At 39.1% G+C, this 25,454-nt stretch overlaps 2 protein-coding genes across 3 annotated transcripts in view; one reads left to right on the top strand and one right to left on the bottom strand.

Moving 5' to 3' along the window:
- The window catches only part of LOC145491943 (sodium/potassium-transporting ATPase subunit alpha-3-like), a 33,769-nt gene extending 27,328 nt beyond the window's left edge, over positions 1-6,441 (bottom strand). The window contains exons 1-3 of the mRNA XM_081471246.1: positions 6,195-6,441; positions 4,339-4,425; positions 2,300-2,446 (exon numbers count right to left, since the gene is read on the bottom strand). Coding sequence (XP_081327372.1) covers positions 2,300-2,446; positions 4,339-4,422 — 231 coding nt within the window. The 5' untranslated portion in view covers positions 4,423-4,425; positions 6,195-6,441. The remainder of the gene's footprint in view (positions 1-2,299; positions 2,447-4,338; positions 4,426-6,194) is intronic.
- Positions 6,442-6,560: 119 nt separating this feature from the next.
- The window catches only part of LOC145491940 (multidrug resistance-associated protein 1-like), a 31,236-nt gene continuing 12,342 nt past the window's right edge, over positions 6,561-25,454 (top strand). Inside the window, exons 1-16 of one of the 2 annotated variants that reach the window (XM_081471238.1) lie at positions 6,561-6,712; positions 7,604-7,913; positions 9,483-9,585; positions 10,437-10,498; positions 11,188-11,316; positions 17,323-17,553; positions 17,752-17,932; positions 19,073-19,327; positions 20,067-20,132; positions 21,434-21,571; positions 22,403-22,543; positions 23,404-23,491; positions 23,688-23,760; positions 23,871-23,997; positions 24,530-24,706; positions 25,097-25,264. In XM_081471238.1, the coding sequence (XP_081327364.1) occupies positions 7,651-7,913; positions 9,483-9,585; positions 10,437-10,498; positions 11,188-11,316; positions 17,323-17,553; positions 17,752-17,932; positions 19,073-19,327; positions 20,067-20,132; positions 21,434-21,571; positions 22,403-22,543; positions 23,404-23,491; positions 23,688-23,760; positions 23,871-23,997; positions 24,530-24,706; positions 25,097-25,264 (2,202 nt within the window). In that variant the 5' untranslated portion in view covers positions 6,561-6,712; positions 7,604-7,650. The remainder of the gene's footprint in view (positions 6,713-7,603; positions 7,914-9,482; positions 9,586-10,436; positions 10,499-11,187; positions 11,317-17,322; positions 17,554-17,751; positions 17,933-19,072; positions 19,328-20,066; positions 20,133-21,433; positions 21,572-22,402; positions 22,544-23,403; positions 23,492-23,687; positions 23,761-23,870; positions 23,998-24,529; positions 24,707-25,096; positions 25,265-25,454) is intronic. The other variant, XM_081471239.1, reaches the window with a different exon arrangement.

The raw sequence follows: 25,454 nt of genomic DNA on the forward strand, positions 1-25,454 counted from the left end.
AGTCGGGTGTTCTAGCGCCTTGGGGATGTGACTGCGGTTGCAGCCCCCGGGCTTCGTAGGCACCTTCCCTCCACTAGCGACTTGGGCGTTAAATATAGTTAAATGGAATTTAACATAGTTAACGACTAGGAGCTAGTCTGGTCAGTAGCGTTTTTGTAGGCGGTTGTCAGTGTCTTGGCCGTCTGTGAGCGTTTGGTTAGCGTTTGGTGCGTTTTGTAGCGTTTGATATAGTTCTATGAAATTTTACATAGTTTATGACCAGGAGCCAGTCTGGTCAGTAGCGTTTTTTGTAGGCGTTTGTTAGTGCCTTGGCCATCTGTTAGCGTTTGTTTAGCGTTTGGTGTGTTTCTGTAGCGTTTGCAACAGTCATATGGTCGTGAGAGCCCTGGGGCTGACATTGTCCAGCGGTATATTTGGTTAGTACATGTGTTGTCGTCCCATGTGCTCGCAGTGTGTTCATCGCTCTGTTAGTGTGGCGTTGTGGATTGAATTATAGTTTAGCGGTTCTCGGCGTTCCCTCCCTATCCCCCCCTTTCTTTTCAGCATTTTATTTTATTTATTTATTTATTTACTTATTTATTTATTTATTCATTTATTTTTCCACCAATGCCGTCTGGCTTGAGTGTGACGGGTGCCTGTAGGGGGCTTGGCGCGGGGGGCTCGTGGCTTGGTTGCGGGTTGGGCAGGCCAGTCGGGTGTTCTAGCGCCTTGGGGATGTGACTGCGGTTGCAGCCCCCGGGCTTCGTAGGCACCTTCCCTCCACTAGCGACTTGGGCGTTAACTGTACATTGTGACTGGTAACAACTGAACTAATCACAACTCAAGGTTGACGAACTTGGCATTAAAATTGAGACAGACTGATCCACATGCAGAAAGAGAAAACTTTTGTAACTGGTAATAATGTGAGCAATTCAGAAGATGGAAATACATTGCTTGGTTATGAACTAAACAACTGTGATTGAAACAAAAGAGTTGTTTAATAACAGCACTAGGGTGGCTATTATAAAAACATGTTTGCCTATTCAGGGTCCGAAATTAACTTTTGAAGTAGGTTGCCCATTGGACAACCATCTTTTCAGATCTAGGTGTCTGAGATGAAATCTAGTCGTCAAGGAATAAAAGGAGGCATGCCATAACTTAATAAAATTAAAGTGAAGTATTCAATTGTACAGCTGAATAAAATTAATGACATACAAGTCAAGTCGGCCTTATATGCCTCGGCAATAAAGTGAACAAACTGTGCAGCTTGTTTATCATTGCGATAGGTTGATCCCAATTTAACACTCATCAATTCCATAAGGTTACAAAGTCCACATAAATCAAAGAAAGGCCTTTCAGCCTGTGCAATATAATACGCTGTCTTAAATAGCTTTGAAATGGTTTCAAAGTTATCTTTTTCCATTCGAAGGATACAAGATTCCATTGACCGTTCCTCTGGTTTTTGATTCCGAACAATATTTTCTTTGACCACTAACTTGTGCGCGGCACTTTCTTCATGTTTTCTTAGTGTTTCAAGTCGAAATGTTGTACACCCCTCCTTTGAAGCCAATGCACTATGACTACGCTCTTCTCACCCTCCAGTGTTGTAGTGTATACAGTATGAACAAGTCATAGAATTTGTATTTTCGCAATACCAGAGCCATGGCCGACCAGCTTTCCACTGCGGCTTCCGTTTGGGTTTTCTTGCTTTCTGATCCAGTTTCTCCTTGGCCTTCCGAATCTTTTGGTGCATCTTTTCATTTTCTATTATCATCACCCTTTGTTTTCTCGGAGGAGTTAAAATACCGGAACAAAGTGTTTCGCTTATCTAAATCCACAGAGTCCGCCATTTTGAGAGAAGCACATGGCATGTACACCCGAGAGTTTCTAAGAGTTTGGGTCATTACTGCTCAGCAGTAAAATGCAAAACAAGATGGCGGAGTAAACGAACGTTTGTGTGCGAATCGTAACGAATGGACTGGCTATTTTACTGTTCCATTTCTCATACAGAAATCTCGACCCAAGATTATAAATTTTAAGGTCTTTAGCAACTGTTCACATCTTCAAGAGGCTGGGAGCTTGAATTATGGTCGTCCAATGAGCAACCATGTTCTGCGATTTGGTCGTCAGTGTTAAATTCTGGTCGTCTCTGACGACTGGACGACCGTTAATTTCGGACCCTACTGTTAACAATCAAAATGTACATACTGTATGCAAAGGGAGTAAAGGGGGGATGGTTGCAAAAATGGTACACGTATGTATAAAATTTTAATGCCATTGATATTACATAATTACATAACCACATTTTTATACTGTGTACCATTTCCAGCTCTTGCTTCAGATCTTCCAACTTGTCCTTTCTGGCATCCTTTTTGCCATCCTTCTTTCCCTTTTTCCCTTTTTGTGGAGCAGGAGCATGTTCTACAAGAGGTGTTGTAGCAGCTTTGTCATTGTCCTTCCGTCCATACTGACAAACAATTCAAAAGATAGAATGATCAGCATATACTAACTCTCACACATACAAACATGTACATGCCAAAGGGTGGATGTACACCTTCCTGTACAATACAAAATAAAGTAGAATGTATTGAGAGTCCAACATAGGTTAAGCAGGACGTGGGATGAGGGTAAAATGCCAGACAAAAATACTTTGTCAAGAGCAGGATTTGCTCATTTTGACATGCGGTACATGCAGGATAGTTTTACAATTGACAGCAAGATGCGGGAAGAAAAACAGAAAATCACACGTTACGAATGTTACATGAAGAACTGCCACAATAGAATAGAATACAATACAATATTTAGAATAGAATATTTAGAATAGAATAGAATAGAATAGAATAGAATAGAATAGAATAGAATAGAAAGCCTTTATTTTAACACAATAAGTCTTAAAGCTAAAAGCTTGTATGGTCATGTATGAAATAAATGAAAGACCCAATAACAATGTAATAATATGAAAAAATTAAAAACTACTGTCCTATAACTAGAGAGGATCAAGAAAAACATTCTGAGTGGAGTAGAATGGAGGGATTGAGGCAAAAAGTAGTGACAGAGTGTTGGATTGAAAGGGCCTATGTTGAACTCTTTGTATTTGGAGATCTCTGTTAGTTGAAGTTCACATAAGAGAAAGAGAAAATCTCACAAATGCCCAAAAGCACTTAAATAAATTTTGTTATAACTTGGCTTCACGTTAAAAAGTTTAGCGAGACAAGCCCGGGCACAAAGCATGAAACTGTAATGCTTTGGGGAAGTGGGAAGGGTTCATGATCAGTAATGATAACGCTCACCTACTTCTACTGTGGCCTGGGTTAGAATACTTGAGCTGGTATGCGTATCCCTTATTTCATATTGCGCTATTTGATGATTTTCCTTCTCGATATGATTACTGTTTTATCTGATCTAAATATCCCATACCCCAGTAATTTTCCCCCAAATATCCAGTTATCCTGATAATTTTTTACCTAAATGTGCAGTACCAGAAAATATCCATACTCCCCCCACAGAAGGGATTGGAATTTCCTGGGGGGTGGGAGGTTCTCTAAGACCAAAAATTAAAGAAATGTATCAAGTTTAATTGGAATTTCCAGAGGGGAGGGGGTCTCTCCTGTCGGGGAGGTATGGATATTTTCTGGAACTACACAATATCCCATATTTCAAGTTTTTTTTTTTTTTTGCTTACTAAGTTTAATGTATTCTTTTGCTGAATGATATTCTATGTATTATGCAAAATAAAATGGTTGTTGTTGTTATCCCATACCTTGAAAACCCCTGAGAGGACCTTGATCTGGAAACAGCAGATGAAGAACCTCTCCATTTAAGAAATAGAAAATTTGTACTGTGTTTCTATTGAGTTATAGAAACACCAGTGAAAGTTTGGGACAACGAGAAATGCTGTGGGAACACGAGCCGCAGGTGAGTGTTTCCACAGCTTTTTTGAGTTCTCCCAAACTTTCACGAGTGTTTCTATAACTCGATAGAAACATGGAGAATATGTTATCTATTTCTTTTAGAAAACACAGCGATGAAAAAAAGGAAAACAACTTGTTAACTTTGATTATCAAAATGTAGATTCTCTTTGCTCGCACCATCATTATGTCGACAGCTCATGCTAGTTCTGTGTTTCTATCAAGTTATAGAAACACGATTTTAAACCAATCAGTGCACATATTTTCTTAGAGCTATTTTCTAAATGTATATATATAAACTTACGTTTTTGAATTGTGCAAATGTATGTATATAAAACTTGTTCTGAAACAATTCACTTGCTATATAATTATGTGTAGGTGTAGCACTGCATGAATAACCTTTATACTTATTCAAAAGAACTCTATCTATAGATAATTATAAATTACAAACCTCATCAGGGTTTCCGCCAACTTCATACATTTCTTGAAGGTATGCCGCCCCTAGTTCCTCCTTGTTGTTTTCATTTTCTGCCATCGTCTGAAACAAATCAATATGGAATGTGCATCAAAAGTAATTTTTACATATATTTGTGATGTGTATTGCTTTCAGGAAAAGTGAATAGTGAATCTAGCATTTGATAGTTTACAATCAATTATTGAAAAAACTGTTCAGAAATAACCATGAATCTACAGGGAATGAACAAGTTTGAAGGTAAATTGATGACAGAAAGCACATAATCTACCAATAATTTAACTCAAACCTTGACACATACTTGGGCCTCAGAAACAAATATTATACCCTAGTAAATTTGAAGCCTGCTAGTAAATTTGAAACTGAAATATTTAGAATAAGAGAAAAAGCAGCAAAGTTAAACCTTTTTCTACGAAGCCTACATTTAATCATTGCAAATTTAACACGCTAGACTTGAGGTCAAAAAGCTCTCAAAAAAACATGCCCACAAAGCACCTCATTGGTCAAGGTATCATTTATTAGAAACTTGGAAGCAGATATTAACAGCAGCTTGAATATTTAATTTCACACTGATAAATATTTTATGACACAAGCAAAAGTAACATGTAAACCCTGCATGCTATGTTACTGTTCAAAATAGGGAAAATTAATTTTGCATACCTCAAAATGGTAAACTCATTTTTTCTTAAAAGCTTAAAATCAATTTTGAAACAATATTCAAAGTAGAATGAATTACAATGAGTTTATTGAAAGAATCCATTTAAAATGCAAATTATTCCATATGGACAGATCAACCATGAAATATCGCCATTTCACTTCTGTAATGTTCCGTTTTTCGTAAAGTGAACTTGCCGATGAAATAAACAAGTCTGACATTTAGGGCGAAAATATCCAAACCGTATAAGTGAAGCTTATATTTTGCAAGTTTTCCCAAGAGTATTCGCTCTTAACCAAGCAAACTGTATTGCTAATGCAGTAAATCACTTAATTAAAAAGAAACGCTTTGAATTGCAAGCCAAGGAATTAAACATGAAGCTTACATGCAAGCTTAACTCGATAAGACGAACAGGTTGGACTCTCGGACGGAGCAAACTTAGCGAAGGATTGCGGTTTCACAAACATTATGTAAGCTAAGCTTATGTATGGAAATATTTTGACTGCTCATGGTAACATTTGTCTTCAAGGATATAGCGAATCATTTACGACAACAAACAATACTAACGGCGTAAACATAACGACATTTTCAAGTCATACATGCATAGACAATGAGCATAACACTTCGTAACCAGAACAGCGCACAGACAAAGAACAAGCCGCAGAGGGCTAAGGCTAAAGACATAACTAAGCTCTAAATGTAAAAAGTTAACCGCTTAAACTGAAGCAATACCGAGTGTAAACCTTCTCTTTTAATTACTTTCAATTACTGCTTTCCCTTTTCTGAAAATGGCGCTAAATCGATTTCGATTGCTACCTTGGTACATGTTGTTTATCATTGTGTGACAAGTCAAGAGCTTGGCTGCTGCAGGCAATTGTGACTTACATGTACATGTATTAAAGTAGTGAAAAAACACACAAGTTACATGCTAATAAATAATAACTAAGAGATTGCAAAGTGAAAATAAAGAAGCATTTTTTTAAACATTTTAGCTTGGCCACCTCACACAAGCAAAATTGAAACCGATAATTTTATACCACAACTTGTCGGTGGACAGGCGGTGATCGGCGTTCACTTGCAGCTCCTCTGCTGTTTATACGCCCAGTACGGCCACTCAGCAAAACATGTACTGTAACTGAGAGCTTCGATAAGAGGAAATGCTAAAGAAAAGTGAACTTACCGCAAATTAAGACGACCTTTAGCCAGGTGAGGAAGGAGGATCTATACACAACAAGCAAGAATGAAACTGACACAAGGAAATGCGTTGCCTCGCTTTCGAAATCTACTCCGTTAAATCCCGGGGTTCAATCAATAAAGGCAACTGCGAAATCTAAATGAATCAGTTTGATCGCAGCTACTAAGAAAACCCCAAACAAAAGCAACAAAACTACGGCGTCCCTTCGGTCGTCCCGCCTCCGGCCAGCTCCTCCTACCGTACGCACGATGACCTCAAGCAGGTTCAGCACACGTGTTTATGCTGAGCACGCCAGGGTACGGGTGGAGCTCGAAATAACTTCGGAAAGCTTCGGAATCTGGCGATGAAAAAACGAAGATCGGTCGATCAGGTATTGACATATAAGTTTTCGCTCCCAGGATTGTTGGTTTGCCAGCTGCACGCGATTTTTGCTAAACCTGGTTGACTTACAGCTGTCTTGGCGAAATCTGGGAAGGGAGGTTTCTCGAATCCTGCGATCCGAGGTAAGCACAGAGCAGAGTAGTTATGGCCAATAAAACCTGAGGCGTACGCGTGTGGAACACGAGGTTAAGTACGAGTCACGCTCTCTCGCCAAAACATGATTCAAAGTTTCACTTTTTCCTTTATTTGAGTCGGTAGTGATTTTTTATACTGTGTTTTACGTCTGTAACCTCCTGTGTATTTAAGATAGCATACTAATTAAAAGTATGCTAAATCAGTCATCCAAAGCGTAAGGTATATATATAATCTCTGCACCTGTCCAAAAAAAAAAGAAAAGAAAACGAACCGATACAAATTAGGAAACTTAGCTTAGTGCTACTCACTTTCCAATTTCACCAAAGACTGGCAGACAAAACGATTATTGATATTTTTTTCTTATTTTAGTGATTCATACTTTCAAACAACTAATTGCATGATAGCTTTTCTTTGTTACATGTACTTATATGCTCTATTCTCCCATTTGTTTCATCTATCAAATGCAGTTTGTTTACTTTTATTATTTTGTGCACCGTCATGCTTAATGCGGGTTAATGCCTTGATCATAATGAAGGAGTTTGGGTTTTGAAGACTGGCAAATCTCCATGAAATTCAGTTTAATGGTCCGTCAATTCCATAGCCAATCCATAAGAAAATGTCAAAGTTTGTACCCTGTGAGATAGAGATTCCCTTCTCTTTCTGCTCAGTGAGAGACGAGAGGGAACTTCTGCTCACAACAATTGCACAGTTTGCCTCATACAACTGATCAATTGCATATGAGAGTATGTAGAAACAGAGCAACTGTAACCACATACTCCCAAATCAATCATCACATGATCTGAAACAGGTGGCAACAGGATGTAAACATGTAAGAAAAATCTGTCTATCATTACATTTACAATTTTTCTTTTAATTAGTTTCCCTTCAGAGGTAACACTGGTTTTTACTTGTGATCCATGCAGCAATGGCTGCAGACAAAAACGATTTGCTAGTAATAGGGATCAGTGTTCACAAGCCAAATGAGGAGGACGATCTTGAGACGCAGCAAGCTGTAGACACAGTTCCAGATGTCTCTGCACAGCTTTCTGTAGCACTTGGAGAGAAGTTTGAGGTGCTAGGGAGGGATGTGGACTGGTGGCTGTATGTGAAATGTATCAGCAGTGGAGAAAAGGGATACATCCCTAGCACATGTGTGGTGCCGCTGAAAGATAATTTAACCAATGAAGAGTAAGTTAAATGTCTTGACAAGAGCTGTCAATGTTCGTTAATATTGAAAATGACGTATATGAATCTTAAGAAATATGTATAATAAAATATATGTCTGATGTTGACATTTGTTTTAGAAATAAACTGTTGGTATTAGAGCTTTGGGTTAAATTTAAGTTGAGGTAAGTACAGCCAAACCTCTTGTAAGTGACCACCCAATATGTCAAGCCTAGCTGGCTGCTTACGAGAGTTTAGACCATACTGGGTCAAAAGTTTGCCTCATTAGAATATGGTAACTGCCAAGACTTACCCCATGCACCAGTGCCAATGCTAATATTTTATTCACGTGAAAAGTCAATTGCGAGAAAAACTTCCATTGAAAAATTTCCGTCTCTTGTACTACCCAGGAATACGATAATGTTACAACACCTCGTTATCCAATTTCCTCTCTATTATCTGTCAAGTGGTCGCTTATAGGAGGTTAAAAACTAGAGAAAATTTCAAACTTTTAACTCTAAAAGTGGTCTCAGTCACTTACGAGAGGTGGTCGCTTGCAAGAGGTTCTCGATGTAGTGATTTGACTAGGAAACTTTTGGTATTTTGGAAAACTGGTCGCTGAGGAGAGGTGGTTGCTTGCAAAAGGTGGTTGCAACCGAAGGTTTGACTGTAATCGTAATTGGATCAAGTGGAGTGTACATGAATTCAGAGGGTGGTAAAGGGTATTTTCGTGACCCGTGATCGGCCCTTTTTATTTCCTGTGAAATGTGAAATAGCCATTTTTTTCCTTGTGGATCATGATTTCCACAGTCGCCGTGAACCGTGATTTTCCAAAACGTTCTCTTTTATTTTCCATGAAGCATGAAATGCGAATGTTGTATTTTTCATGAATTGTGAAAGGGCTGCTTTATTTTCCGTGAAACGTGATCTGTATCCCCCTTTACCACCCTCTATTCAGGGAGTAATCCTCTGCATCATTTCAAAATCAGATGAGTTCAAAGTGCGAGGCTGATTTTAAATTATAAGCACAATTACTCCCTGAATTGTATGACATGAGGTCCAATTGCTAAGTAATCCAATCTATAACAAATTTCAAAATTAAAAACAGTCTTTTGAGAACTTCTTATTTGCAAAAAAGTCAACAGCACTTTCCATAAGCTTTAAAAACTACAGGAAACATTAAGAAGAAAGCCATTAAAGCAATTGTATAATTGACATAGTTGATAGAAAGTTGTAATTGGATACCAGTAATTGGACACCCACATGATTGTGCATCGCTTACGTGACAATTAGGCACACAGAGAACCCATCGTGATCAAGAATTTTGAACATTATAGATCTGATTATAGATTAGATATTTACCTTTTGTCACTTGCACTATGTCACACTATGGAAATTCTGTAAGACTAGCTCTAAGGTGATTGTACAATATTACATGGCAAGCTCTGTTAGAATAGCAGTCACTAAACAAAGAGGCTCACAGAAATGCAAAACATTCCAGCCAAATTTGAGTCTTTTAGTAGTCTGTAACAAGTTGGCTACCATTACATGTAGTCTCAAGGCTCTGTGTTGTGACCATGCATCTTTTTGTAGAGAAGATGAGATAGATAAGGGTACAGAGTTGACGGCAGCCCTGGTAAATACGTCAGTTGATTTAAAGTTCTTCCCCGATGCACCATCAGAAGCAGAAAACAGAGTGAGTTTTTCAAGACCATTTTTACATGTATTTCTTGTATAGATATTTGTAATTAATGTTCGTTTAATTTAAAGTGGAGATCCTGCATGCCAAAGGCACCTGAACAGAGCCCTATTGCTTCTAAGAAAAATTGTTTTTCACATGATGACCGTATTTCCATCTGTCTGTCCGTACATCCATACGTTCATACCTACATACAACATGTATGTACACCCCTTTATGTAAATCAATTTGAAATGTCACTCTGCAACAGGGCTTTTCCCTTAGAGATTAGGAGGCCTGGGTTTACAGTGTACATCTTTAATATTGGGCATCTTGGACATCACCTGTCAAAACAAGGTATCCGTTGACCAATATTACAGGACCACATCGTAGGCTTATGTTTATAGCTTATCACGGTCATGTTTTTTTTATTTAACTTAACCCCTGCCCAGGTACAGGTCTTCGATTGGATCACAGGCTCAAGCCAGGGTAACTTATTGTAATCGGGAGCTCCGCTTTTACGCTTGGCTAAATCTATATACTGTATTGAATATTTACATGACTGTGTAATTACATGTATCAGTAATTTGTCTTAAAAATACTTTCTAACTTGAATACATTCTACATTGGACACTAAAAGAGGGATAATGTGTAAATGGTCAATTTGGCCAGAAAACATGTTATGAACAATTGGAATTTTTGTTTGGCATAAATATGTTTTAAACCAGTGGGAGGTAAGAGGTACAGATTGTGTAAGTTGTGCTAAATATTATGGAAAACCTGGCTTCCTTCAGACTTCACCTAGCTTTAATCACATTTACATGACAGTATTGTAAATACATATTATATGTGATGGTCATCTTTAACAGAAACCCTGCCCTGAAGATTCAGCAAATATTCTCTCCAGATTGACATTTTTCTGGCTCTCCAGGTACTGCAGTTGAATATTCCTTGTTATAATCTTGTAATAATTAAAGGCCTGTGCTCATGGTAATCACAGCTGGCCATCAAACATTGTCCGACAAAGTTTGAACAAAACATTTGCTTGTCCCAAATGAGCAGACTGGGTGTTTTTTAGCCCTGCATGTATAGAGGGTATATAGATATTTTCCAGGGCCGGGTTGTTTAAAGCCTGATTAAGCTAACTCAGGATTAACGAGAATTTTCATTTCAGTGTTGTAACTTTTCTGTGAGGTTTTCTGTTTATATTGTTTGTCCTTCTGTTTTGAATTTGAACAATATCAAACTACACAAAACATAAGCAGTGAAACACATTTTTATACAAAAATAGTAATACTTCGATTAACTTTTAATCCTGAGTTAGCGTTAACCTGCTTTCAAACAACCCGGCCCAGAACAGCAACTGTACATGTAAGTGGCCATATGCATGTGTACTCCAGAAACTGCATCTCAGATGAATTATATACTAAGGAGTTATCAGTCTCAGATGACTTTGGTTATTGCATGTATATTGAGAGTCAGATATATGTACATGTGCATTTCAGATGCAAACTTTCCTGTCAATGTGCTTTTTTGTCTTGTCCAAATTAAACAAGGACATCAAATCATTTTTCTATAATAAATTATAACTTACATTATTGTTATCCTTTCTTTGTCCAGATTGATTTTCACTGGCTTCAAGAGGCCATTGACTGACTCAGACTTGTGGGCACTTAACAAAAGAAACAGATCTTCAACAGTTGTTCCACCATTTATTAAGAAGTGGCAAGAAGCTGAAATTGCAATAAGGTAAAAAACAGGAAAAATCTTTTAAATTATCTTTATGTTCTTAACTTTAGTAAGTTTTTTTTTAAAGAAAGAAAAATAGCTGATGTACAGGAAAAAGAACATTATTATTAATTAATATCATTTTGTGTGAGCTTTGAGTTGAGTGAAGTTGCTTGAAGAATGCTTCATATAAGTATGTACATGCACCCATTCCAGGCATCGTAACAACGTCGCAATGTCGCAAAAGATACATAGATTACAAGGACTTTGCTCGAAGTACTGATTTCAAACACCAAAGACTAACTATGATTCCAAAGTGATTTATTCTTATTAATTGTGATTTTTTGTCCAAAACCGTCAAACTAAAATGCAATCAAAAAACCTAGTCTAAGCGACATTACAGACTAAACCTAAAATAACCATTACATAACACGAATACACATTAAAATACACAAGTGCAAGGAAATCTGATTATGCAACAATTGACCAAGAAATGCAAAGACAAGGAAATAAATACATGCTTACTGATTGTCTCCCTGTAACACCTGAATACACAAGTCGCAAGATAAACAAAGTAACCTTCGCAATAAGTTCTCTTGTCTAAAACAACTATCGCAAAATGACAACGCACGAGGTCCGACATATGATATCGAAGCATTACTAATACGTAACAAAGACTAATACTTAACAGAAAATAATACTTAACTGAGAATAATATCTAACTCGACAACAATTAAATGGCTCCCCTAAATTGAGCCAATCAATTCAGGGTGTGTTCCTTTGGGCTGACCCGGATCCGGATCAGTGATCCAAGATCACTCACTCGGATCATGGTGCATCAAAGGAACCGATGAATCCACTCTGGTTCCTTTGATGCACCATCATCTGAGTGTTCTTGGATCACTGATCCTGATCCAGATCACCCCAAAGGAATGCACCCTTAATAACAACTTAGGTAGTCAGTCAATCAAGTGTTCAATCAAATTATAAAGACAAATCTAGTTCAAAGTTTTACAAACATTCATTGAATCCTTGAGTCAAATCCAACTGTATGGTATCTCTAAGGCTCCTTGGTGGAGACTCCCCGTTTCGAATCCTCTGCGTCATTGCTTGGCACAAGAAGTACCAACTTCTGCACAGGTTGTTCAAAGTAGCTGATGTGCTTGACTCTGCGTCCTTTGTCATCTAAAGTAGCATCTCCCACTGCTAGCTTTACCTTTCACACATAGTGATCAGGATCACCATAAGCTTCTTCTACGCAGGCAATCTGCTACATGTTCCGAGGAAGATTGTTGTTGCTAATGATCACAACGTCTCCTCGTTGGAGGTTACTTCTCGGACTCATCCACTTCTGTCACAATTGAAGGGTATGAAGGAACTCTCTTTTCCTATGCACCCAAAACTCGTTAGTCAAGTGTTGGACTCATTCCATCTCTTTCAAAGGTATAGATCAGCACGTTGAAATTCTCCAGGTGGTGGTAGGATGACTCTTGACTTTCCTGTAAGGGGTGGCTATTGACCACAGCATCTACTTCTGTCATGAAGGTTGGAAGAGATTTGTCATTCAGCTGGCTACCACATTGGTCTAGTAGGACTGAAAGTATGTTACGTGCCGTTCTAATCTGTCATTCCCAAATGCCACCTATGTGGCTAGCTGATGGGACGTTCAGCTGGAATTCAATCCAATCGCAGTTGGGCTCCAAAAGGAAATGGTGAACGTGGATCTGGTCCGTTGAGGACAGTGCCTTCTGTAACTCATTCTTAACACCCACAAGGTTGCTTCCCTGGTCACATCTGATCATACATATGGGGCCTCAGCCATTGATGAATCAGCACTAAGCGTTTATGAACAAGTCAGTTTCTAGGGTTGCGGATACTTCAGGGTGGATTGCACGGCTTGAGAAACCTGTGAACAACACTCCATAGCGCTTCAACTCTTTACGGCCTTCCTTAGTGACCCATGGACCAAAATGGTTGACTCTGCAGTGAGTGAAGGGCGGTGCTGGTTCTAGTCTGTCTGCGGGCAAATTTGCCATCTTCTGCTCTTGTAGTGCCCCACAGATTTTTCAGCAAATCACGCATTTAGAGATACACCGGGACACAGATGAGCTCTCTCCAATTACCCAGTATACATGTGACCGCAGATCATTTAGTGTCATCCCTCAGCCTTGATGGCTTATCCTCTCGTGGTGGTATCTCACCAACAAGGTTGTGACGTGGCCTTTACTTGGGAGGATACCTGGATGCTTGATTCCATAAGATACTAGGGCATTCCTTATCCAGCCACCAACTCGTAAAACACCATCTTTGTCTAGGAAGGGATCTAGTCGATAGAGTGAACTTGTCTTCTTCATGGACAAATTATGTTTCTTCGCAAATTCTCTACTTGCATCATCATTTTGTACTCCTAAGGATCTGAGAATCTTGATTTCTTCGGGAAAGGCTTCTTCTTGAAGTGATTTTAACATTGCTTGTTCGGCTTTTCACATTTCATCCACCGACCGTGACCTGTGTGTTGATGTGTCTGTCTCTTTGCTTGTTTTCTTTGCTGCATGTAGCGGTTTCTTGGGACTTTGTTGAGGTGATGCTTTGGACTTCATACATGTAGCAACAGCTCTCTTGGCCCTGTGCCATTTGGAGAAGTACTCCAAGCATTCAGAAATGGTTGCCATCCTTTCATGTTGAGCTCCAGTAGTGAAAACTTGAACTTTCTTGAGCTCCGGATTGTCTGGAGAGATGTCAAGATTTACATCGTCATTCCTGTTTGGAAGCTCTCACTGCCATAAGAAAGGTGGCCCATTGAGCCATCGGGAGTCAATCAGGTCTTGAGGAGAAAGACCATGCGAAGATTCGTCTGCTGGACTTTTATTGGTCTTGATGTATTTCCACTGATCAGGGGCGCTGATGTCTTGAATTTGTTGCAACTGGTTGGCCACGAAGACATGAAAGTGTCGGGTGTCGTTCCTGATAATTACAGGCGAGGACAACTTGGCTATCTGTGTAAGACACCTCCGTAATCTGGTCATACTCAAGCTCTTCTTGCAATGAGGCACTGATCCTTATGGAGAGCAGAGCTGCCGTCAGTTCGAGTCGAGGGATCGTAACAGGTTTCAGTCGAGTTACTCGAACCTTGCCAATGACGAAGCTGCAGTGGACCAGTGTCATCTGTAAGATGCAAGTAAGAACACTAGCCGTATCCATGATCCCTCGCGTCCGAAAAGTGGTAGAGTTGTACAACATGAGTTTTCCAAATGTATGTGGCTTGTAACACCTCTGGATCTTCAGTTCCTCTAAGTGAAGTAAGCTGTTTCTCCATCTCTCCCAACTATGGTGCAATGGCTCAGGCACTAGATTGTCCCAGTCAGATTTATCTTGGCAGAGGCCCTGAAGAATTTGTCTTTCAGTCAGGATCACTGGCGCTAGGTATCCCAGTGGGTTGTATACAGAACTGACAGTTGATAAGATTCCACGTCGGGTCAAGGGTTTGTCTTGCAGGACAATCCGAAATTGAAAGGTGTCTGACTTCATACACCACTGAATGCCCAGTGCACGTTCTATTGGGAGGACATCATTTTGAAGGTCGAGATCTTTAACACTTTTTGCTCTATCTTCAGGGGCAATCTTCGCGATTACTTCTTTGGAATTAGAGGTGAAATTATGAAGCCGCATTCCCCCTCTGGTGCAGATACACTTGGTGTTCTCTATTAATGATGTAGGTTCGGAAACGGTAGCAACCAACTAAGGCCATCTTCAACATAGAAATCCTTCCAGATAAAGTTAGCTGTGTCAGAGCCAAACTCGCACTCATTGTCGGTAGCAATTTTGTTGAACCCAAAGTTCAAGCACCCAGGAGAGGATGCAGCTTGGAAAAGATGAACGGTCATGCGATACTGCACAGGCACTTTTGTAATGTGGCCATTCTCCCACTAGTAGAATCTTAATTAGTCGCAATCTTCGTCTTTCACCTTGAACTGGTGGAACATAGCTTCCAGGTCACACATGAATTCTGTCAATTCCTTTCTGAATCGACAGAGGACGCCAACCAGGGAGTCTGGACCTTGTAGGAGGTACTTGTTTAATGAATGGCCCATGAAGGTTGCACTGCAATCAAAGACAATTCTGATTTTGCCAGGCTTTTGAGGGTGGTACACTTAGTGATGGGGATGTACCACGACTTTCCATCATCATCGGGTCGTTGTTCATGTGGCACCCTTACAGCAAAACCCTTTTCGACAATGTCTTGCTTGAATGCCATGTAGTGTTGACGATACTTCATGTCGTTTTCCATTTGTGTCTTTAGCTTGTTCAGTCAGCGTAAGGCCAGTGACTTGTTGTCTGGCAGTTTCGGGGTGTTGCCTCAAAGGGGAGTGGCATCTCATAATGCCCATCAGTGGTTTGTCAGCTTCCATCTTCCATCTTCTTTAGAAACTGTAAGTCGTCTTGGGACAGTGTTGCTTGTCTGTCTGTCCTTTTTTCAGAGAAGTCCATTTCAAACATCCTCTTAACTTGAAAGAGATTGATCACTTTTTTCACATTTGTTTTCACAGAGAAATTGCAACTTCTCTTGTTGAATCCTTCTGCATCTACATGAAGGTCAAGTGGTTCTCATGCTTCGATCGTGTAAACTCGTTGAGAAACGCCAATCTCATCTTCATCACCATCTTCTCCGCCAAGGGGTTTGGAAATCTTTCCAATGATTCCCCAGTCAAGGTCAGATCTCAAGGTGTAAGGGCTGTCATCTTCTTCAGGGATGATTTCTCTAGGCATTATTGCACGTGGGCAATCTGACCCTATCAGAATTCGTATTTCCTAGTTCTGATAGGGTGTAATCTGTGCTGCAGTCTTCTCCAAATGAGGCCATTGGAGTGCTGACTTGGGTCTTGGAATGTGAGATCTCTTTGCTGGGATGATTTCATGTGAAAGGGCTTAAGGTAACTGCAGAGTGACTTGTGGCTTGAAGTCTTGCATGATGAGACCTCCTATTTTTCTACTCTTAGTCAGCTCTTCAGTGGCATGTATTGTTGATAACAACAATTTTGTCTCAGGCCCTGAAACACCAAGATGATTGAGGATGGTATCTGCAACAAATGTTGTGTCTGACTGATTGTCTAAGAGAGCTTACACTAGTCACTCAGTCCATGGATTACTGGTGTGGCTCAACCAAACTGGGACAGTCATTGAGTTTGCCTGACTTTTATTCTGACCATTCATAAAGCAAACTGCAGAGTTTGGCATCTGATTAGGATCTCCTTTATTGTGGGTGGTTTCTTTGTGCTTTCTGTAGTCACCATGAAAGGGCGTTGGATGCTGTTGTTTACAAACCCTGCAACTTTTTCTTTCCTTGCAGTCTTTAGACAAATGACCATGTTGTAAGCAGCCAAAGCAGAGTCCTTTCGCCGAAGCCAACTCCTTTCTTTCACTGATTGTTTTTTTAATGAATTCTGGGCATTTGTCTAGATCGTAAGGTTTCTTGTAGTAGAAACACGACTTAACTGCTAAAGGCGGCTTGCTTTCTGCTGTTCCATTTTTCTCTTTGTTTGAACTTGTCATAAACACATTGGCACCGCGAGGTCTTCTGGGAAACCTTGGTTCCTTGTCCTTATTTCTTTCGCTTATTGTTCTGCCACTGTCTTCTTCATTGGGGGGTGGCGAGGACAGTACAGGGTCGCAAACGATGTCCTCTTCTTTTACCATGAACTTCACAAATTCCAAGAAGGGAGGGAAGACTTTGTTTTCCTCCTTCCAATTAAAAAATTAATGCAAGCAGGCTCACTTGATTAAAACAACATTGAAACTACTTGAGAACTCAAAGATCCAGCTGTAATGAAGTTGCAACGTCTCATGTGAGCCTGTACTTGTTAGATTGATCGCCAACTGGAAGAACTCTATAAGTTCATGGTAGTTAACTTTGTTAAATAGTCATTGAACTAAATTTAAAATTTCTGTACACTCATTTTTGGCAATGTGTTAGTTGATCATTGACAAGTTGTTGGATGAAACTTACATTGTTACTGTTGTTTGATGCAGAGGCACTTCAAGATCTCCAGCTGTAGAGCCTGTTGATAATGAGAAAGCCGAACTAAAGGCAGGTGATGATGCCGAGGAGGAAGTCAAGTTTTCGTCAGAGACTAAGAAAAAGGAGAAAAGACCCTCTCTATCGAGAATAATGTTTGGACTCTTCTGGGACAAATTTCTGTTGGCATTTGTTTTTAAACTGATTAATGATTGCATCCAGTTTGTGCAGCCACAGCTGTTAAGGTAAAAAAGAGCAAATTTCAGTTATAAATTTATTTTATATTATATAGAATTATGAATTATTTTAGATTACGAGTAATTCTCAATCAGAAGGCTACCAAAATGGCCATTGTAGATAAATTTTGAGAAGACACATCTTATTAGACAGTTAATTTTACTATTTATATTAACATGTTATATTTTAAATTTTACATTTTATAGGTTATTGATTGGTTACGTAGAGGATAAAGACAATCCTGATGTATGGCGAGGGTATGTTTATAGCATCAGCATGTTTGTGGTTGCTTTAGTCCAATCTCTTGCCCTTCAACAGTACTTTCAAGTTTGTTTTACTCTTGGATTGCAAGTGAGAACAGCTGTTCTAGGCATGGTTTACTCAAAGGTAAGGAATGTGTACTGCATAGTTACAATTAATTAAAATTAGTGCCCAAGCTGTACAGTGTGTTGCTTATTACCGCAAGCGACAGGTATAAGACAGTTTGTTCCTTATATATACAGATTTAATAAACATTATCACGGTTTTTGATGCCATCTTGACTGGTAGACAAAGGGGTCAGAAATTTCAGTGTCTGTATGGGAGTCCAATATGGCAAATGACTTTCTCCAAAATGGAAATTTACACAATTTGTGAAACATTAAAATACTAGGTAGAACATTGTATTCACCAAGTTTGAAAGATGTAACTTGGCTAGAAGATGCTCAGTTAATTTTTTAATTTTCCATACATTTGTCTGTAATTTCTTTTCCAAGAACTGTGTCTACCCAGCCAAATTTACAGACAAATGTATGGAAAATTAGAAAAATAAACTGAGCATCTTCTAACCAAGCTACAGCCTTAAAACTTGGTGAATACAATCTTCCACCTAGTTTTTAACATTGCAATTCACAAATTGTGTAAAATTTGATTTTGCAAAATGTTATTTACCATTGGGTTACCATACAAACACTGTAATTTCTGACTGCTTTGCCTACCCATCAAAATGGCATCGAAAACCATGATAGGGTCTATTGTCAAAATCTGAAAAAGAATTGATCATACACGTAGATCTATACGTGTATCTACAAAAGTATGACTGTTAAGTTATTAATGGTTATTTATGGTGCTTAATTGGGTTTATTCATGTCAATGTTGTGAGATTTAAAGCATTTCCACCAATTAATGCCTAATAATCTTATTCTGTAATCTCCGTGCCTTCTTAAATGTTTCTTTTCTGAGGTGTGAAAGCTCTCTGCATTTGGCTACTGTTATCAAAGTCAAGATGTTTTAAATGTGACTTGAAAGTGATTAGCCTCATTCCACAATGTACAAGCCTGCTTGGGCTCTGAGTCTCCTCTGTCACTTTGGAAGGCTACATGTGGATATTGAATGCTTATTTAAAAAAATAAGGTTTCAGTCGCTGGATTTACATTTGCTTCGTAGACTGTCAGACTTCCTGTTCTGAATGTCATGTTGTCTGGAATAATAATAATTGCAAATTATTATAAACTAATATTTTTATTCATTACTTAATTTATTGTCTAGGCTCTTCTCCTCAATAACAATTCACGTAAAGAATCTACAGCTGGAGAGATGGTGAACTTGATGTCAGTGGATGCTCAGCGACTCATGGATCTTCTTACCTATGTAAACATCTTGTGGTCAGGTCCGCTCCAAATCATCATTTCATTGTATTTCTTGCATAATACAATGGGTGTGTCCATTCTGGCTGGTCTGGGGGTCATGTTGCTCTTGATTCCATCAAATATCTTAATCAGCCGAGTTGCAAGAAAACTTCAGGTAGGTAGCTTTCTTTTTGGCACGGTTAATGTGGCTAAATGTAATTAAAACAAGGTTAACCGCAAAATGATGCCAGTCAGAAGTAGTCCTTCCGCAAAGTTCAGGGGCCACCTTTCAGCCCTTTCCTGGGGGACGGGGGGGGGGGGGGGGCACCTTGTGGTTTGCATTACCATCTGCTCACTTGTTGGCCTTCAAGTAAGGGCATTTGACTTGCTGAATTATCAAGCTTTTTCCCTGTTCATCCTCCCTTTGGTAGGTATCAGGGTTGGTAAGTATTCCACTGACTGTTTCAGTGTAACAGTGCCTCCGGTGGTAGGTGCTCTTAGGGTTGCCAATGCCTCCTTCCCTATGTCTCATATCTGCTCTACGTTGCCAACCTTTAAGGCACAAGCTTCCAAGCTCGTTTATTGTTGATGAGTTTCATAATTTGTTTTCCCAGAAAACATTTATATCCTTCCCAAGGAGTTTTGGTTCATGTCCATACCCCTCCGTTACCCTTTTTTCGTATTTTGAGACCCCTCCCCCCTCCCCACACACACCCTTGGGTTTGCTAGTGACCTTCCATGGGGAAGGTATGAAAATTTTCTAGAACCAAACAATTATGAAGCTGTTCAATTTTAATAAATTATCCAAGATATATCTTTCTTGTTGTTGTTGTTTATTTGTTTGTTTGTTTTTTGTTAAATTATTGTCAGGGTTAGTTTACTATTTTACTCTCCATGTTGAATCAATTTTATAGGTCAAACAAATGGGTGCTAAAGACTTACGACTCAAGATGATGAATGAGATTCTAAATGGAATCAAGGTATTACTATGCCATGTGTATTTCAGAAATTTCTGATGTAATAGATAGCGTGGCCTAATGGCTGTCACACTGCACTCTGGATTGAGTGGTCTGGGTTTAAGCTGGGGTTTTTAAACCTCTGCTTAAAAGCAGTGGCAGTGTCGTTTGTATTATGATAAAAAAAGGTGTTAGTTTCTAAAGAACTGTTGGGCAGTGTTGATGTGCAAATAACATAGTTAACTACATAAATTAAAGGGACACTGTCGCCGTTATATGCATGATTTTGGAAATCTCAAAAACATATATTCATCAGTGGAAGAAGAACAATAATGGTTTTATTTTGTAGAGCAGTACTCAACAAATAATTAAATCCATTAGGAAGTGAGGATGGGCTAACGATGGCGAGGATGGAAACGGATTGCGATATGGATTTCTGAAAAAGCGTCAGGATGTCAGTTTTTAAAAGGTTCAAGTTTGGCTCGAAAATCGTTGAAATTTTGCTAAAATGTTGGTGGAGTGTGGACGTTCTTCAAGAAATTTCTTTTAATCACTTAGTTAGAGCTAATTAAGTTCTTATTACATAAATTTAGGGACCATTTTGCGGATGTAATAGTTTTAAGCAAATAAAGCGTGACAGTGTCCCTTAAACCATCTTGGTGAGTTCGTGATGCTTGTAGTTGGAGCATTGATTGTTCCTTGGTCAGAGCATTGATTGGAAGCGCTTGTCAGCTTCACATACACACTACAATAGTCAATTTACCTTTGTTGCCTTCAAGTTTGTATTAATGCATGTGGCTTAGCTTAGAAATGTTTGATTTGTGTTCTGGTCGTGGATACAGCATTTAACTCTGACTCATATTGCTTCAGCTCTCCCTGCTCAGGTGCAGAAATGGGTAATGGGGAATTGCTGGGGGCATGATGGGAGGTGGGGGATAACCCCATTCAGACTAACATCCCATGTAGGGAGTAGAAATACTTATAGAATGCTATGGGAACCGGGATAATCTCCAGGGGTACATGTACATGTATTTTTAAGCACATACTTTCTCCAGGTTGTACTATTCGTATATTCATCATCATTGCCTGTAGCCCCGTCCGGGGCAAAGGCCACCAATAAGCACCCTCCAGTCATCACGGTCCTGTGCCAGTCGTTGCAGTTCTCCCGACGTGTAGCCATTTCTCCTCTTGTCTGCCTCTAGGTCACGGCGCCACGAGTTTCTTGGTCGGCCCCTCTTCCTTTTCCCCTGAGGGTTGCAGGTGAGGGCTTGCCTTGTGCTGTTAGATGAGGGCTTTACTATATTAAGTGTTAATTCTCTCCGTAGGTCCTGAAGCTTTATGCTTGGGAAACGTCATTCATGAAAATGGTCTCTAAATTTCGCAAAAAGGAGTTGCGGCACTTAAAAAATGCTGCATATCTTAATGCATCATTCGCATTTACCTTCACATGTGCACCATTTCTGGTAAGTGAAGAAAAGAAAAGTTGTAAAGTACATGTAAGAAAATCATAACTAACTGTACAAACGTGAAAAGTAAAGGTAAAGGTAAATTAATGTGTTATTGAATTGGTCATGGATTGCAATTCGTAGCAAGAACACTACAGTAAGGAAAGGAGAAGGAAGTTCTGTTGATGGCCAACAACAAAAAAAAAAACAAGCAGAAATCTAATCCGAGATCTTTAATCTGGGACTTAATTGTCTGCCCATTGTAGCAGGGTTTCTATATGAGTGATGCATCCATAATGCAAGAGTTGACTGTGAGCCGAAAAATTATCTATTTAGCATTACACCTGACATTATTGGCTGTAAGGCAGCTCAGATACAGACTGATGGTTGAATAGCATTTATTTAGTACATAATTTATTGTGTAATATTCATCCTTTAGCTTATTATATGGCTTGTATTTGTTGCCGATATTGTATAACGCGTACTCTGATTGGCCAATTCTAGGGCAATATTCCCCCGTAATGCCCACGGGCTGATTACGGGTCTGCCAAAGCAAAGCAAAAAGGCCATATAATAAACAACTATTAACCTCGAATGTTCGGTCTTTACGGGAAAATCCCAAACCTCGGCTTGCCGTATTGACCTCGCTATCACTTGGTCAATACGGCAAGGTCTCGGTTTGAGATTTCCTCATAAAGGCCTCACTCTCGGTTAATAAGTGGTTTTCTTTTTGTCGAAGACTTGTAATACTAATTTACACAGTACAAACCATGAAGGATACAGTGTTGGTACTTTTTTCGGTGATTGACCTAGCAGGGAATGGTTAATTTTCATTGTTTAACATGACAGGTGTCAATAGCTACCTTCGCCATTTATGTGCTGACTGGCAATGAGCTAACAGCTTCCAAAGCATTTGTTGCAATTTCGCTCTTCAACATTCTACGTTTTCCACTGGTCATGCTTCCGAATGTGATAATTAGCCTGATCCAGGTAATAAATCATAATTATTATTAATATCTAACATCATAGGTACACAAAAATAAGTAGAAGTATAAATTACGTTTTGTATGTGCAAGTTGTTAAATTCCATATTGTTGTCCGAGGCCTTGTCAAGTGTGACCTGTTACTTTGTAAGTGTTTATTGCCTATACCTAGTTAAGTTGAATAACTGAATTTTTTTAATCCGTCTTTTATTTTATTTGATTAGACAGTGTTTTTTTCATTATGCTAAAATTCTTTTCTTTACTTTTCTGTATTTACTTGAGATGTAAATTAATAGTTGATGAGGCCCAAGAGACGAATCAGCTATAACCTCAAAAATCGAGAGCAAATATTCTAAATGTCTTAGTATAAATTTAACTAAAATTTCCTTCAAATGACCGTTTTTTATTATTTCTCTACTTTATATTAAACTTCACGCTTTACAAAAATCACAAGGAATGAATTGTCCTTTGAATTTTGCACTTTGGTACGCACGCTCATCGTGTCTTTTTATTCGTGAATCAATTTCGACTTTTTATAGTTCTTTAATAAACCATGAATATCCTTTTTTAGTCCTCTCCGGGATTGAGTTTCCCATCGTTTTCTAAATGTTTCCTCGAAACTTACGAAAACGAGAAAAAGTCACCACTTCGTATGTATGACATGCAGCTACTGCACACTAATGGCTGGTGGAGTGCAATGGCTCAGCCAATCAGATTACAGCATTTGCATTAGTATATTAGTAGAATTCTACTAATGGCCGATATTTAACGATAGCTGAGCCAATCAGATCACAGCATTTGCATCAGTATACTGGTGGAATTCTACTAATCCAAAATGTTGAATGTTATAATCCCTTTGTTTGTTAGGCCCGAGTTTCCCTGAAACGTTTGACAGAGTTTCTAAGCCTTGAAGAACTTGATGCAGATAATGTAGAGAAGACCATGCCAGATCACAGTGAGTCTTGTCAATTCAAGAAGTTGCAGCAATTGTTTTGAATGTTATTACAATGCAGCCAGTGTGGCGGCATCGCGCGCGGTAATAAGCGCATAGCTTCAGATTGGAGCCTGGTTAGGTTTGCATATAATTAACCATCTCGGCGCTCTTCAGACTTGACTTAAAGAATTTATTTTTTTCCCTCATTGATTTTTAGTCAGTACACAAGACATTCACATTGAGAATGGAGCCTTCAGCTGGGACAAGAATGGCAAACCTTCGTTGACAAAGTGAGTTTTAGTTTAATTCTTAAATTTCTTTGATAGAGAGAGGTCCACCATGTTATGTTCATTGTTGCTTTTTTAATATTCATTTGATGTTTCATTGTTTTTTCCCGCAGTATCAATGTAAATATTCCAAGTGGTTCACTTGTTGCTGTGGTTGGTCAGGTTGGATGTGGAAAATCTACTCTGCTTTCTGCTCTTCTTGGGGAAACGGAAAAGCTTGATGGGAAAGTTAACGTTAAGGTGCTAACAATTGTAAACGTCCTTGCATTTAGGGTTAGGTTCGACTCTAGGGAAACTGTGAGATGAGCTTTAGTTTGTTATTAATTTAGAATTAGTAATTTTAAAACATTAACTTCCATTTTTCTTGAAAATATGAATGATAGACATTTGCTTGCGGGAAAAGTGAACCGAAAGGCCAAAAGGACAACAGTTTTCTGAGGGTAGTATAACTTATAAGACAACAAAGCGCAACGAAGATTACACATATTGCTCACAGAAAGCTATTGCAGGAAGTGTATCGGTATTTGGGAAAAACAATCTTTAACTTGTTATTTTCTGTATTTTAAAGCCTAAATTTCCAATAAGGGCATTTTTGAGTGAGAGTGTAGTTATTTACCAAATTGTAACCGATTACAGATTAGCTATTGAACAGGTCATGTGTCTGCCAATAGAATTTAGCATGTAGAGTACTTTGATGAGTTTTAAAGCTTGTATTCTGAATCTTTCTTGGTTTATTTTGAAGACCGTAAATCACGTTACTTTTCCTTTTCAGGGCTCCGTAGCATATGTTCCTCAGCAAGCCTGGATTCAGAATGCTACTCTCAGGGAGAACATTCTGTTTGGAAGAACATTTGATTCCAAGCGTTATGCTAAAGCGATTTATACCTGTGCTCTACAAACAGATCTTGACATCTTACCAGGAGGAGACCTGACAGAAATTGGTGAAAAGGTATCTTTACTATGAAGCTGTTTAGTACCCTGGGAACCCTGCACGCTGCTACTGCTGTTGCTTCTGCTGTTGTTTGTTGCTGCTGCTGCTGTTGCTGCTGCTGTTGCTGCTGCTGTTGCTGCTGCTGTTGCTGCTGCTGCTGTTGCTGCTGCTGCTGTTGTTGCTGCTGCTGTTGCTGCTGCTGCTGCTCGTCCTCTTACTCCTCCCCCTGCTCCTGCTCCTTCTCCTTCTCCTCCTCAGCTTTCGCTTCTTTTTCCTCGTCTCGTCCGCATTCTCCTCTTTCTCCTCCCACCTCCTCCTTCTTCTCCTCCGTCCTTCTCGTCCTTCCTCTCTGTTTAAAACCCATTTGATTTCTGTTGTAAAACTAAAAGGTTTCATTGCTTTCTTTAGGGAATTAATCTCAGTGGTGGACAGAAACAGCGAGTCAGCTTAGCTCGTGCTGTGTATTTCAATGCTGATGTCTACTTGTTGGATGATCCACTCAGTGCTGTGGACTCACATGTAGGAAAACACATCTTTGATAAAGTCATTGGACCACGAGGAAAACTGAGGAAGAAGGTATGTCTGTACGATAATATTAGTCCGTGTGATAGAGGTTAACCGTGTCAAATTTGCACGGTGTAAACTGTTGGCAAATCAACTGACAACTTTTGTTTTCATCACCTTATTCCAATTTGTTAAATGTATCTGAACTTACTGTAATTTTAAAAATAACACTCCTAATGAAATTGTGAGGGATGTATTCGAC

The sequence above is a fragment of the Orbicella franksi genome, chromosome 7, assembly GCF_964199315.1.
Source record: "Orbicella franksi chromosome 7, jaOrbFran1.1, whole genome shotgun sequence".
Classification (NCBI taxonomy): Eukaryota; Metazoa; Cnidaria; class Anthozoa; order Scleractinia; family Merulinidae; genus Orbicella; species Orbicella franksi.